At 41.6% G+C, this 14,578-nt stretch overlaps 1 protein-coding gene across 1 annotated transcript in view; it reads left to right on the top strand.

The window, feature by feature from the left end:
- The window catches only part of LOC310947763 (neural-cadherin), a gene marked incomplete at both ends in the record, with an annotated part of 416,747 nt that overhangs the window by 167,091 nt on the left and 235,078 nt on the right, over positions 1-14,578 (top strand). The window contains one exon of the mRNA XM_083914685.1: positions 14,216-14,358. Within this exon, the coding sequence (XP_083770811.1) occupies positions 14,216-14,358 (143 nt within the window). The remainder of the gene's footprint in view (positions 1-14,215; positions 14,359-14,578) is intronic.

Here is a 14,578-nt window from a genome sequence, read left to right as displayed (position 1 = left end):
AAGGAGCAGAAGTATCCTTATACTGCTGTGGATAATTAGCTAGCTGTGTTAACATGTGCTAAGTTTTGACTGGGTAAGGGGCTGTCAGTTGCCAAAGTCTGTAGTATCAGATTATTTCACTCTAACACTAGGTTAGCACTGTAGCTCAAAAAAGCTTGTTAGATGAACATACTAAAACTTGCAGCTTACTGTATGTTAGGGCTGATAAAAACAGACCAATGTATATTCAAAAAAAGACACAAGATGTAACTCTCCAAATTATCTTGCTACAGTCCCATACACACGGCTGGGGCATGTGGAGAAATCTGAAGCCTGACAGGTCTGCTGTGTTAACATGTGCTAAGTTTTGACGGGGTAAGGGGCTGTCAGTTGCCAAAGTCTGTCTGTGTGATTCAATGGACATACACATCATGTTATAGTAGATGAGCATATGAATGTCTCAGGAAACATAAAGGGAGTTGAGGGAGATTAGAAAAAGTGATACTCTGGTATCACCTGTTATTGATCTGGGAGAGGTTTTCTTCCAAATCATATTTCGTTTATACAAACCTTTTTCACATACCCTGTGTTTTGATTCCCTGCATTGAACAAAGGACAATGACACAGCCTCAGTAAGGATAACGTTTCCATGCAGTTAAGGTCATCTAGACTTTAAAACAAAAGCACTTAATCCATTTATCATAATGAAAGACACAGAATATGCTAAGTTTTGAAAAATGTGCCACACTAAATCAACACAAACAGTGTCTCAAAACAGCACTTTGTTCTGTGATTCAGCACTAAAATATGTAAAGGAGAGCTCTTAGAACTTCAAAATAGGCATACTGACAGTTGGCACTTGAAGAACAGAAAACAGTCAGTCGATATTACAGTGTCTAGCACAAAATTCTGGACCCTGTAAATAGGTATTCTCTCTGGCTCCTCCATGTGTCAGTAGTATCATCGTGGGCTTTAAATCAGAACCAGAAAGGAGTTTATTGCCAAGTACATTTCCACATACAAGTAATTCACCTTGGTGTTCAGTGCGCCCAAAAATGAAAAATAAATGAAAGAAGCAAAGTACTACAGTCAAGAACATAAATAGAAAATAAAACAACTACCAACAAGTATGAAAACATTACTTTAACAATACTGCTAAAGTATAATAGTAGGGCTTGTGCAAAGATTTGACATTTGAGCTAGTCCGATATGAGCAATATTTTAACGCATAGAGGCAGATGACTGTGTGGGTCGGGGTTAGAGTCTGTTTCAGTTTTGATGCTGGGCTTTGTTGATGAGGCCAGCTGCAGATGGCAAAATTCAGCTTTTTAGTTTTAATTCCGTGTCCGGGGTGGGAGGGATCGGCATCAATCTATCCTGTCTGCCTCAGGGTCCTGGAGGGACAACAGATTGCAGCCAATCACCTGCTCAGCAGTGAGAATGATGCACTGCAGTTTTCCCTTGTCTTATGCAGTGGCCGCAGCATACCAAACGGTGGTGGAGGAGGTGATGACAGTGTAGAAGTGCACCATCATCGTATCTGGCAGGTGGAACTTTTTTATCTGCCGCAGGAAGTACATCCTCTGCTGTGCCTTTTTGCTAAGGGAGCTGATGTTTAGCTCCCACTTGAAGTTCTGGGAGATGATGGAGCCCAGGAAGACTCCACAGTGTGGACTGGGGAGTCACACAGGGTGAGAGGGGCGGGTGGGGCTTGTTTTGCCCACACCAGGTCACCATACCTGTAGGCGGTAGGGGAGTGTTGTCAGAGAACTTCAGGAGCTTGAAGGACTGGTGACAGGAGGTGCAGCTGTTTGTGCAGAGGTAGAAGAGCAGAGGGGAAGGGTGCTGATGGTCTAGTGGTTAGAGACGTCTTTCCCCAGCTTCACATGCTGCCTCCTGTCAGACAGAAAGTCTTTGATCCATCTGCAGGTGGAGCTGGCACATGCACCTGGGAGAGCTTGTACACACACAGGACCCTGGAGGATCTAAGGTGAGCAGTAGTGAAGAAACATCACTGGTAATTAGGGGGAGAAGGTAAGATTGAAGCACAGGTAAGTATACCTGCTAAGCATTTCTGCCTGACGCATCTCCGACAGTGCCGAAAAGGTCAGGTTGACTACAGGGTCATCAACTGGGAGCCACACTTCTCAGATGTTTCGCTCCATTATTCCCGGAACATCTCTGGGTGGTGGAGCAGCGACAGGGACGTCGCCAACCCTAGGATCCTTGCCTTCCCCATGCCTTGTCCTTTCCTCTGAGCCAGATCCAGAAGATCTGGCTCTGCTTGTTCCGCTTCTTCCGCTAGCTCCTTTAGAGCCTTCCGGAGTGTGAAGCCCGTGATCCCAAAAGTCCTCAAGAGTTGTTAGGTGGAGGCAGCGTTGAAGCCTCTGCACCCAACTTCCACTGGGAAAGTTCGAGCTGTCCACCCTGCTTGGACGCACAGAGCAGCCAGCTCAGCGTACCTCTCCTTTTTCCTCTCAAAGGCTGCCTCCATTCTCTCTTCCCATTGTACAGTTAGCTCCACCATGATGACTGACCTAGTGGAGCTGGACCATAGCAAGATGTCGGGACGTAAGGATGTCATGATCTCTGGGGGAAATTTAAGCTGGCAGTCAAGGTCCGCAAGCATCTTCCACTGTCCACCCGGTGAAAGGAGAGAGTGCACATTTGCGCAAGATCCCTTGGCCACACATTCCTGCTTGACAAAATGGACTGTATGTGATGCTGGTGCTCGGCTGGCCTTGTTTGCATCCAGTCTGCGTATCTCTAGGATCTCAGCTAGCTTAAGCAGGACTCGGTCATTGCGCCACCCATACCGACCCTGCGTTAAAGTAACCTTGCACCCAGAGAGGACATGCTGTAAGCTTGGGTTCTGAGAAGTGCAGAGATGGCAAGCGTCTTCTGAGCCATACCAGAGGTGCAAGTTTTGTGCACTGGGGAGGGTGTCGTAAGTGGCCCGGATTAGGAAGCTCAGCCTTGCCTGTGGCATCTTCCATATATCTCTCCCCGTCATGGCTCTGTCTGTTATGGCCTCCCAGGTTGTCCATTTGCCTTGCTGTGACTGGCTTACAGCTTTGATTTTGTAGCCCTTCTCTTCCATTTTCACAACTTCCAAGATGACTAGGTCTTTCCTTTCTTTCTTTGTGGTCTTGGACCACATCTTAGCTGATGTTCCCCATCCAAGGCCTGACCTGCCAGACTGCAGCAGCCCCATCACCTCTTTGTGTTTCAGTCGGTTAACCACTTGCTCAACCGATTGCGTTGCCTTCGACTTGGACCCTGGTATTCTTCACAACAGGGTCGCGAGAGTCTGTTAGCTCAAATACCAGCCTCACCTTCTTCACCTGTTTGTACCCCACAGTGAGTGACCTCAGAGGAAGGCTCAAGGTGTTTCTTCCAAACAGAGCTGTGCTTGACAGGCGAGGCGGCCCTAGCCATTTCCGAATGTAACTATTGGCCTTTGCGTCGATCTTTGTGACAGTTGTTAGAGTGATGTCGCACAACTTCAAAGGCCACATGAGCCAGTGGTACAAAGCAAACTGATAGCACCATAACTTAAATTTGCCAGGTAACAAACTGTGGTTGATTTTGAGCAGGCCTTCTGAGAGCTGGGATGTAACAGAGGCAGCAATGTGTTTGTCTGCCATGAACAGCTTTCCGAGGCTTCAAACTGGCTGCTCCACTAGCAATGGAATCCTCTCATCGGCAACTGAGAAGGTGATGTTGTCATTCCTTTGACCTTGCCTAATTGAGAGGCTCCTCGACTTTGAGGGTTTTAGCTTCATCTGGGCCCACAGAAGCAGTTCATCAAGTCTCTTCAGAAGTCTGGCGGTATATGCTGCTGTCTGAAGGAGGGTGGTGACATCGTCCATGTAACTCCATACCGCTGGAAGTCGCTGGCCCGCTGGACATCTGACATCACGGACCATTTGTCTTCCACCGATCAGGATGATTTTGAAGGCTGCTGTGAATAGAATGGGGGGGATGGAGCATCCCATCGCAATGCCTTTTTCGACGATGCCACCCTGTTGAGATCTCCTGGCTTGTGTAGCAAACATGGAAGCTATCAAGGTAGTTGCTTATGAGTTTCTGGATGCATGTTGGTATGTGAAAGAAGTCCAGGTCAAAGCTGATAAGTTGATGGGGAATTGAGCCATAGGCATTTGCAAGATCCAACCAGACCACGTGCAGATCTGATTTCTTGCTCTTAGCTGTCTGGATCTGCTCCCAAATCATCGCTGAATGTTCCACGCAACCAGGGTTAGGGTTAGGGTACGCGCTTTGCCAACACAGAGAAGAAAATCTTTCCCTCTATGTTCAGCAAGGCAATACCTCTGAACTGACTGATGCTGCTGGACTCTTTCTCCTTGGGGACGAAGGTGGTGATTGCTCTGCTCCATGCACGTGGGATGGACTTGGTCTTCCAAGCGGTTGACATAAACCTCCACAGAAGCTTCAAGAGCTCAGGACAGCTCTTGAACACTTTGTAAGGGATGCCATTTGAACCGGGTGCTGATGCCGACCTTGCTTGCTCCACCATTTGCTTAACCTCCGACCATCTGGGGGGGCTGCTGTTGAATGGTGCTGATAAATCCAAAGACAACAGTGTTCAGACAGAAATGTGAGAAGATGCTGAAGAGTCAAACACATGCCTGCACCAGAAAAGAAAGGTTGTTTATATGAATATTAGAGCTGCTTATTCATTTATATTAATAGCCAGGTTTCTCTATGTCCCATCTAAACATCATTACCCAAATATGATTAAAACCATCAGCTGGATACTAGTGGATATGTATATATGTATATATATATATATAGGGTCTCCCCCTATAAACACACACAAAAGATTCAACAGCTTTTACAATCAAGTCTTTAAACTACAAGGATAAACAGACCAGAATCCAGCAAAAATTGGAATATTGACATTAGCAACTCTCATAAAATGGATTCACATGAAACACTGCTCACATAAACACATATCTAACCCACCTCTTTAATTAGATGGCATATTTAAAATGCCAGAGCCCTCACTTATCATCTTGCTATAGCAAACACTGCTGCTTGAGTGCTTATATTGCAGCCCCGTCTGCAACAATTATTACTGCTGCCCCACATCCACCCCTTCATCCACCTAATTCAACAAGCAAATTGCAACATACATTTTGTGAGTACTGACTAATTGGGAAGCAGGCAGGAGGCATCCCAGCAGATGAATAAAACGATCAGTGAGCAGCATTTGGATAGATCAACTGACTGTCCTGTTCCCCAACTATTCAGCACACACACACAAACACACTCCATTACCCTCTTTCATCCATCCTCCACCTATGCCTGTGCTGGATAAACTAAATGGACCCAATAATTAAATTCAGTAATTAATTCTCACAACTGACATCAGGCACTGGCCTAAGGGACGCATCTATTTTTCTTTCCAGATCAACAAAATGAAAACAAACTAAAACAAAAGTAAAACAAAAAGGTTAAAAAGTAATTAGTGTGTGGTGGTGTATGTCTGAGGCGCTTTTCAATTGATTGCTGTATTGATCCAGCCAAATTAGAGTTGTGGTAGAGCCCAAATCTGATTGCAAAAGGCATCTCACTGCTGCTTGACTGCTGGGCTTTGTACTTCCTCTCAGTGATAATTGCTGATCTTTCTGCTCTTTCTCTGACACTTGCATCCTCCGTGCACTAAAAGCCTACCAGCTTTAAATCATGACAGAAAGGTAATTGTCGAAGTTAGGTTAATGTAAGTATTGAGTAGGATTACCCTTAATATGCCTCAGACAAAATTAGCCCCATTATCTGCGTGGTGTGCAATTATGAGATCTACATAATGCTTGGTTTAATATTTTTAATGGTCAGCAATTAGGGCTGTCCTGAATGCGATATTTTGAGCTTTGAATCGTCAGTGGCGGATTAAGGTGGTCATGGGCCCCTAGGCTAAGGTTTGTTTGGGCCCCCCACATTATTAATCATGCTTTATCAGAGAAAACCCCCGCTAGAACAGAAGAAGAGTCTGCAAACTTGAAAAATCATGTGAATTTAGGAATTTTCACTTTTCATTCAGTCATTGTGCTTCTCTTTTTTGTGCTCTGCTATCACATTTCCTTTCTGACTTTTCGCCGCTATACTGTCTAGTAACAGTAGGTGAGGTATCATTTGACAACAAATCTGACCTCAAATCTGACTTCTCACATTTGAGAAGCTGTAACCAGCGATTGTTAAATATTTTTACTTGGAATATAACTTAAATGAGAAGTCAATCAAAATTGTTCAATTGTTTCATTTGCTGTTGTTTGAATACATTATTAATTCATTAAGTAACTAATTGTTTCATCACTGCTGTTGGGAGAGTTATGTATATCACAAAGTGAATTGTCTTGCAGATCAATACAGGCCAACAACATATATTGTTGCCATTTCAGGCTGCTCATAGTCATAAGCGTTAGCTAACTCTATTTGAATCTATAATGATTATAAAATGCTCTGCATCAGTATTGACAAAGAATAGATGTGTAATGCGGGGACTCTGAACAAAAGAGGCCTACTAGCCTGTGTTAATGAGTCATGCATAAATTCAGCTGCACAGACAGCATCTGTAATTTTGACATTAAATTGCAGATATGCACAAGAAGGCCTTAGTTCTTTTTAGCTTTTAGGTGGGATAAATACAAGTAATTACCTGATGATCTTATCTTAGCTTCCTTAAGTTGAAGCTGTTTGATCAATGTGGCCCATGTACCCTGAGAGAAACTACATAATAAAGGAATAAAGCACAGGCTCTTCCCTTGCCTGACTTCTGTATTGATCTGCAGGGAAGTGCGCGGCTTGCAGTGTGAGCCGAAATTACTCAAATGCTGCAACAGCACTCTACAAACAGAGCAAACGAGTGGTACATCACTGATGTTCCCAGGCAGAACTACTCCAACAATTGTTGAGGCAGAAAGATAGCAGTGACAGAACATGATCAAAGTGTTCAACTCCTAATGAGAGTGCCTTGTTTTCAGTGAAATATGAATAGGCCTTGTCGCTAGGACAGATTGACAGACGGATATATGTTTATGTCAGGCTGGCAGCGACCAGCATTATGAATGTGCACGCACATGTGGGCAGCTAATGAGTCATTGATAGACTACTTCTTTAAGTCTCGGCTTTAAGCTGAATATGCAAAAGGCGTGCAGACTCACAAGCAATGGTGAAAAAAAAGCCTCAAGTTAATTAAAGTCAGTTCACCCAAATTAAATTTCCCCACTTACCTTTAGTGAAAGTCTGTCTGAGACAGAAAAAGCTCTCAAACAAACAAACTAAATTTGTCCCTCTGAAAATTTAATTTTAATAAAAAATGTTCAGGAGATGTGAAAAATAAGTCCAATATTTACTCGGGTGAATATGGGGTGAAATAATTGCTCATAATCTTTGTTCACATTCACTTCCTTCATTTGAATCGTTAGACTCAGAACATGGTCTCCCAAATAGACACATACGCACATACACCAAAGAGACACATACACAAATACATACACACACAGTGTATGTGTATTAGAACTGTTGAAGATAACGCAATAATAACGGGTTAACGCAAATTCAATGCCACTAATTTTTGGGAGTTTTCACGCACATTCTGTGATCATGACCCTCGGCCTACCCCGTAGTTTGGGAGATCAGGCAGCAAGGAAACACTAACATTATGGATGGAAAGCAGAAACAAACCTTGAGCAGGAATTAATAAAGAAGCTCTTTTGAAGTGCAAGTTTAGGTTCAAAGCCAGATGGTTCTCTCGACAAAACAAAAGTTATCTGCATTTACTGTTTATGTCAATTGAGTTACCACCGGCAAGTTACCACTTGCTGGCCGAGCATACAGTTTATAGATAACCCTCCTCCCCCTTGCCAAAGGCAGACAATACTGGATAGTTTGTAAAGGAGACACAAGAACAACTCTACAAGCAACAAACTTTCAACAGTGATAGCTGAATTGTTGGCTGCAGCTTACAAGCCGATTAACATTGTGGAGGACTAGGGTCTGTTGTAAAATGTGTCTTTTGTTGTGATGTATGAGGTCAACTGTTTTGTGTTGAGCTGCTTAAAAAACAGGATTTGTTTAGTTAACATTTACAAGTGTTAAGTTGGACACTACATTGTGGTAGTATTACTATGTAATGTTCCATTCAGGTCTAAATGCCCTTTCAGCCTATTTGCTGAGCATGCAGTTACTTATAGGCTATTCTGAAGAATATTCTGGACAGTATTTGTCATTGTTTTGGATTGTTGTAGTAATAATGAACATAGATTTACATAAAGCAAGCATATTTGTCCACTTCCATGTTGATAGGAATATTAGAACATTTGAAAAACATCCCTAGAACAGGTAAAAAAAACATGCAATTTGCAATAAATTTGCAAATTATTTTTGTTCCTTTCACATTCATAATTTTGAGCACATGCCTGTATCATAATAATTTATAGATTTCATGAGTGATATCTGTGATTTTCTGGTTTTAATCTGCTCAGGAAAGTATTACTTTAAGTTGTACTCCATGAGAATTTAAATATCTTGTATCTAGCGGCCTCTTTGGCAGAAAGATATAACTGCAGGGGAGCCTGTTGTTTCAGAGCCCTCTATCTTGTCACATTCATGGTCGATATGTGTGTTTACGATTTATTATTCATTTATTTTTTTCTCTTTTTTAAAGTTTATTGAAACACATTCACCTATCTACTTCCGTCCGTCACCTCTATGTTCTCACACACATTTTCCTATTACACTTATGTCCTTACTCCAAGCCTCACTCAGAAGTTGAGGATCTCGATTTACGATTAAGTGAACGCAGCATAGGCGCAACATGGCGGTGTATTTACATCTAGCCCAGGAATGTCAACACGGACATTAGTGGGTCATATGAGCTATCCCCATTGTTTTAACTAACTTTTTGATAAACAGTAACTTAAAAGGCAATTAAATAGATAGAAAATCTTATGGAGTACAACTTTAAATGCTTAAAAGCTTAAAACAGATTTGTAAAAGCGTTGCTTTCCAAGCTGCTGTCAAGGCTGCCCTCCTTCCCCGTCCCTTGCGCGAGCCAAAAACAGAGGTACACATCCTTAAAATCTGATTATGGTTCAGCCATTCTGAATGTCCTCCATGATAGTAATGAATTTACTGATAGGATATCAGGAAAGCAAAGCTAGTTTTCACAACCACAGCTCCACTCCTCGTCACTTTGAAAGTTGTTAGATTGCAAGTATGCTCTCCATCATGCTCTATGATGGAAGGTGTGATGCAGGATGGGTGGTGTGGTGATGTCAGACATCGGTGATGCCAGTGGGAAACTTTCTTTATGTCTTTACTGTTTATGAGGTGAGGTGGTTACTGGAATGGAATAAAAAAAGTGAATTTTTAAGGTTATTTTGAAATTTGCTCGGGGGTAGTTCTTAACAAGAACTAATAAGAAATAGGTAAAATGAGATCAGATCTCAGATCTGTTCAAAAAACAGGGAACATGAAACTGCTGCGTTGTAGAAATACAAGGCTTGGACAGACTTGGACCCGGAAAGGGCGTTACATCACGACTTAACAGCTGGATTTTTGCAACTGTTCAAGGACTGAACTGACTTGTGTGAAAACGATTATTCCCATGGGGGATATAAAAGATATTAAAGAACCAAACCGAGCTGTTTTGAAATATAAAAAAAATCACCTGGCCACCTGGCCACCACGTTAAAAAGCGATAGCTTGGCATCACAAATCACCTGTACATTTATCGAGCGGTAGTTTTGGCGATTGATGAATGCGTAATCATTCATGGATGGTGCCTTCAGACGCACATGAGTACAATCAATTGCTCCAAACACAATTTTTATTCGTTTTAAGAATCCGTTTTGATCTGTTCTTAATATGTGACTGCTTATGCTTAATGACAGCTGAGGTTTGTTAATTATTTTCAGCCAGATTTTGCTGTGCTGCACCGCAAATACACAGGCTGAAATTTGCGTACACAACCTCAGACCAGACGTGAGATTTGATCGTAGCTCCCACTCACGTCCAAATTGATAAATTGAAATTGAAATGGTCGTACGCACGTTTTTCTGCCGTACGTTCGTTTGATAAATGAGGGCCAAGGAGTGTAATGATACACTGAACTCACAATTCAACACTGACTTCTAGATACGATTTTCGTTTTGCTCATCACTCACTCACTTATCCAGGGTTGGGTCACAGGGCAGCAGCTCTAGCAAACTTTCCTTTCTTGGGCCACATTAACCAGCTCTAAATGGTGGATCCCAAGGTATTCCCAGGCAAGTGTGGAAATATAATCACTCCACCTGGTCCTGGTTCTTCCCCGAAGCCTCCTCCCACCTAGACATGCCTGGAATACCTCCCTAGGGAGGTGCCCACCTCAACTGGCTCCTTTTCAATGCAAAAGAGCCACCCTTCTGAGATTCTGAGAAATTCCTCGACTTGAAGATCCCTTGGACTGAGGCCTCCTAAAGATGTTCCCAGTTCCCCCACACTTCCTGTTTGGGTTTACCAGGCCTGTCCAGAATCCTAACCCATCCTCTGATCCAACTCATCACCATATGGTGAGCGGTTGACAGCTCCGCACCTTTCTTCACCCGAGTGTCCAAAAAATTCAGCTTCAGATCAGGGTTATGGTGTTTATTATAGACAATCCATGACTAGCAGAGCACTTTAATTACAGTGCCAATTCATAACAAAAGTTATCTCAGGACACTTTACGGAGTAGATATAGACCACACTCTATGACTTATTTATGATTTACATAGACCCAACAATGTTTCCTTTTAGCACACAGTGGCAACGAAAACATTCCCTATAACAGGCAGGAATGTCAGACAGACCCAGCTCTGTGGAGGACGGACATCCGTCTCGACCGGTTGGGGAGAAAGAAAAGAAGAGAGAAAGAGATAAAAGACACACAGATGGACAGAGAGACACTTCCAGAGATCCAAGCAACTACAAAAGTAACAGTTACTATAATAATATATATAATAATGTGGATATGACTAATATTTTATGGCAGTTAATATAGCAGAATAGTAGAAACAAGCACAGCTAAGGTGATAGAATATGACAATGATAATAACAATTATGGCGGCAAACATGATCAATGATGAGTAGTGATAATAACAGCTGTGATACAGTGAGACATACCACTGATGGTGTTTTTATGGCTACAAATTTTATAATTTATAAAACTAATGATAGTATATATGAGTAATGGTTATAAAAGCAGCAGGAAGCGTCATGCAGGACCATGACAGCAGGCACCACCACGATCAGCAGAGATCTGAGAGACGACAAAGAACAAACAACTCAGGGGAAGAAGTTGAATTAGTAACATGCATTGATGAGACGGCTGTTTACAGAAACTCTGAGAATTCAGATAGAAATTCAGAGTATGGGCCAGGAGCCCGGTACACTATGACAAATAGAATTGGCTGCACGGTTTTCCAGGTTGGATGTGAAAGACTAAGAACACGACCTTCAAATGAATTATAATTCGGTTAAGGTTTATGGTTGATTAATAGGCCTGAGTCATAAATGGCTGCAACGCCTCCTCCTCGGCCACTGCCTCGAAGAATATGAGTATTAATATGACTGGGAGGAGTGGATTCATTTAGACTAACATATTCTTCATGACACTGCCAGGTTTCAGTTGGACACAATACATCAGTAATATGATCTTATATCAAATCATTGACTAATACAGCTCTAGATGACAGATGTCTGATGTTTAAAAGTCCACATTTTATTTTTCAATTTTGTTGCATTATCGCAGATTTGGTGTTATTTTTTTCATCAAGTTTTTCTGTATAGCTCCTCTTCTGTTTATTTTTCGTTTAATTAATTTAGATGATCGTGGAGCACACAGCATTTTGTATTGGATACTGAGCTGGAAAGTGCTCCACAGGGAGTGCAGATAGGTTGGTAAGACTGCAACTGGAACCACTCTGCCATGGGAGACACTACCAGGAGCACCAGGCTCCAGACAACACAGCCCTCAGGTTCACATGGACACACAACCTTTCTACCACGATGAGGTGATGGTTCCATGAGATAAGGTGATGATTCCACCACGATAAGGTGATGGTACTCCAGGGAGGATTTTTTTACTTTTTTAAAAATTCACATTGACCACTCTGCACCTTGGCATAAATTGGATCCACACTTATTTACGAAGAAAAGACGTCACTTTTAAAGCAGCTTCCTGATACTCTCACAAGTGTGATTCATTACCAGGCCTATTAATCAGTAAAGACAACATTGTGTTCACTTCACCTGTCTCTCCCCTGCTCTGCTCTTTGCAAGATCACACATAGCAGGGCGGCCTCCATGTATTTCCCCACTGGGTAAAAAAAAAACGGATGTTAATGATCGTATAAAATTTTAACAATGGTGCTCATTAGTACCGCTGCAGTAGAACTAAATTAAGAAAAACACTGAGGAATGTCATCGCAATTAATTTTTCATCTCAACAGATTTAAATCTTTGAGCATAAAAAAACGATTTTTAAATTTATGCGATGCATCGTTGCATCCTTATTAAACACCTGACATTTAGCATGGAATATATCTCTATTACATGTAGATTGTTCGCTATGTTGGAAAAAAAGGTTCCATATGTTGTAATGATTGTGCGCCTGGGATCACAACCACTTACCTTATGAAAAAGTCACAGTTCGGCCTCATGTGTCTTCAGTTGTAAGCATTTGATGAAATTCTCTTTTCATTAATTGAAAAAGCAGATTGAAAAAGTCATGACTATAAGAACATGGTCTTATAGGAAACCTGGGGGGAAAAATGGACAATTACCAACAATATTGGTCAAAAAAGGACATTATGTCTCTGCCCACTATCTGAACAGAGAAATAATAAATTAGCAGTTATAGAAGTATGCCAACTGCATGGTTAAGTCAGACGAGTATTATCTGGTAAACATCACAATGGTTATGGAGATAAAATAATAACTGTATTATGTTAAATCATTGTTAATATCAGCCGGAATGAAACGTCTTTCTTTAGGCGCAATACAAAGTCATACATGATTTAGGAATATCAACTGTGTAACATCAGTATGTTAACAGAGTCTGGAAAATAGTAACACCTGGGCTAGTTTTTGACCAATGTGACCTTGGAGCAGGTCTGAGCTTTTGTTTTCTTGATTACATGTTTCAAAGCAGAGCTGTTGTGACCGCTGGGGTAAAAAAACACAACAGCTTTCTTTTCTTATCACTCAGGGCCCCAAATGGCAAACTCTGTTCGTAGCAATATCCGTTTCCAAATTCTTCCTTCTGCAGGCAAGTGAGATCACTTTGTTGAGCAGTGATCACTTTCTTTTTTGTCCAGCAAAGTTGGTCTATTATTACAAACATTTGTGTGTCTCCTGTAGCGACGTTAAGTCACATTAGAAAGACAAGTAGGACTGAGGGACGCCGGCACTTATACCCGAGTGACGTCATGGCTGTGACACAGGGTTTCCCTGTGGCATCTGTGGATCCTGTCCAAATGGTAGCTTAAGCTCTGAATTTGAATCCAAAAGTAGCTGTTAGTTAACCGGGTCTGGCGGATCTGGCTCCTATTTCATTGCCTCTCTCCTTTCTTAATGATCATGTAAAATTTTAGCGGCAGCACTCAGAATTACTATAAATATACAGTATATATACTTCATATATTACTATACTATGAAAAAGTTTTGTACAAAGTCACTGCTTGCTTTGAAATATTGATGTTGATGCATTTTCAGCAATAACACCAACTAATCACAGCAGCAGCAGCCATACTTTAATGCTGCAGCCCCAGAGATGTTGCATTTAAGTTTGTTTCTTAATCTCATACTTTTTTTTGTATATATTTTTTTCTCAGAACAGTATATGAAATCAACTGTTCTTTGTCTTCCCTAGTTGAGTTTGAAATATAAAGAGCCACTGATTAACTAAATTAGAAATTACATAGACAACAGTATACCATATAGTGACAAAAAGTACTGGTGCATTTGGTTGCTCTGTAAATTAACGTATGATAAATATCGTCAATATTTTTATGTGGTATTGCAGCATGTAATGGAGCAATGTAGGCATCTGAGACTTTGAACATGAATAACTGGTCGATGGAACTGGAGTTGAAATATTGACTAAACTTTGTCTCACTTCTTGAGTGTCCTCCTGCTGATTGTGTAGGCAAGGTGTTGATTGTGTATTTGCTTTGTGTTTCTACAGATATCGCACATTCGTCTCTGAGGATGCGGGCCCCAACACGCTTGTTGCCACAGTGTTGGCGAAGGATCCTGATGGAGACGGGATCACTTATAGGATCACCACAGGAAACGAGGAGGGCAACTTTATCATTGACAATCAAAAAGGTTTGGACATCTAATAATCTGTTCTTCTCATTTGCACATTAGTTTTCATTCAACTAAGTAATAATGGATTTTGTTGTTTAATCATCATAATTAGTTAGAAATGAGTTAATTTTCATTTTAACCACATTGCAAACACGGTAACACACAAACGTCTTCATGCACAAATGGCTGAGGAGGGTTTAGGGCAATGGACTAGTATGTGACAGCATGTTAGGAGAGG

Source organism: Echiichthys vipera (assembly GCF_963691815.1).
Source record: "Echiichthys vipera genome assembly, chromosome: 1".
NCBI lineage: Eukaryota > Metazoa > Chordata > Actinopteri > Perciformes > Trachinidae > Echiichthys > Echiichthys vipera.
Note: the sequence above shows the minus strand (reverse complement) of the source record. Positions and strands in the feature narration are given on the sequence as shown.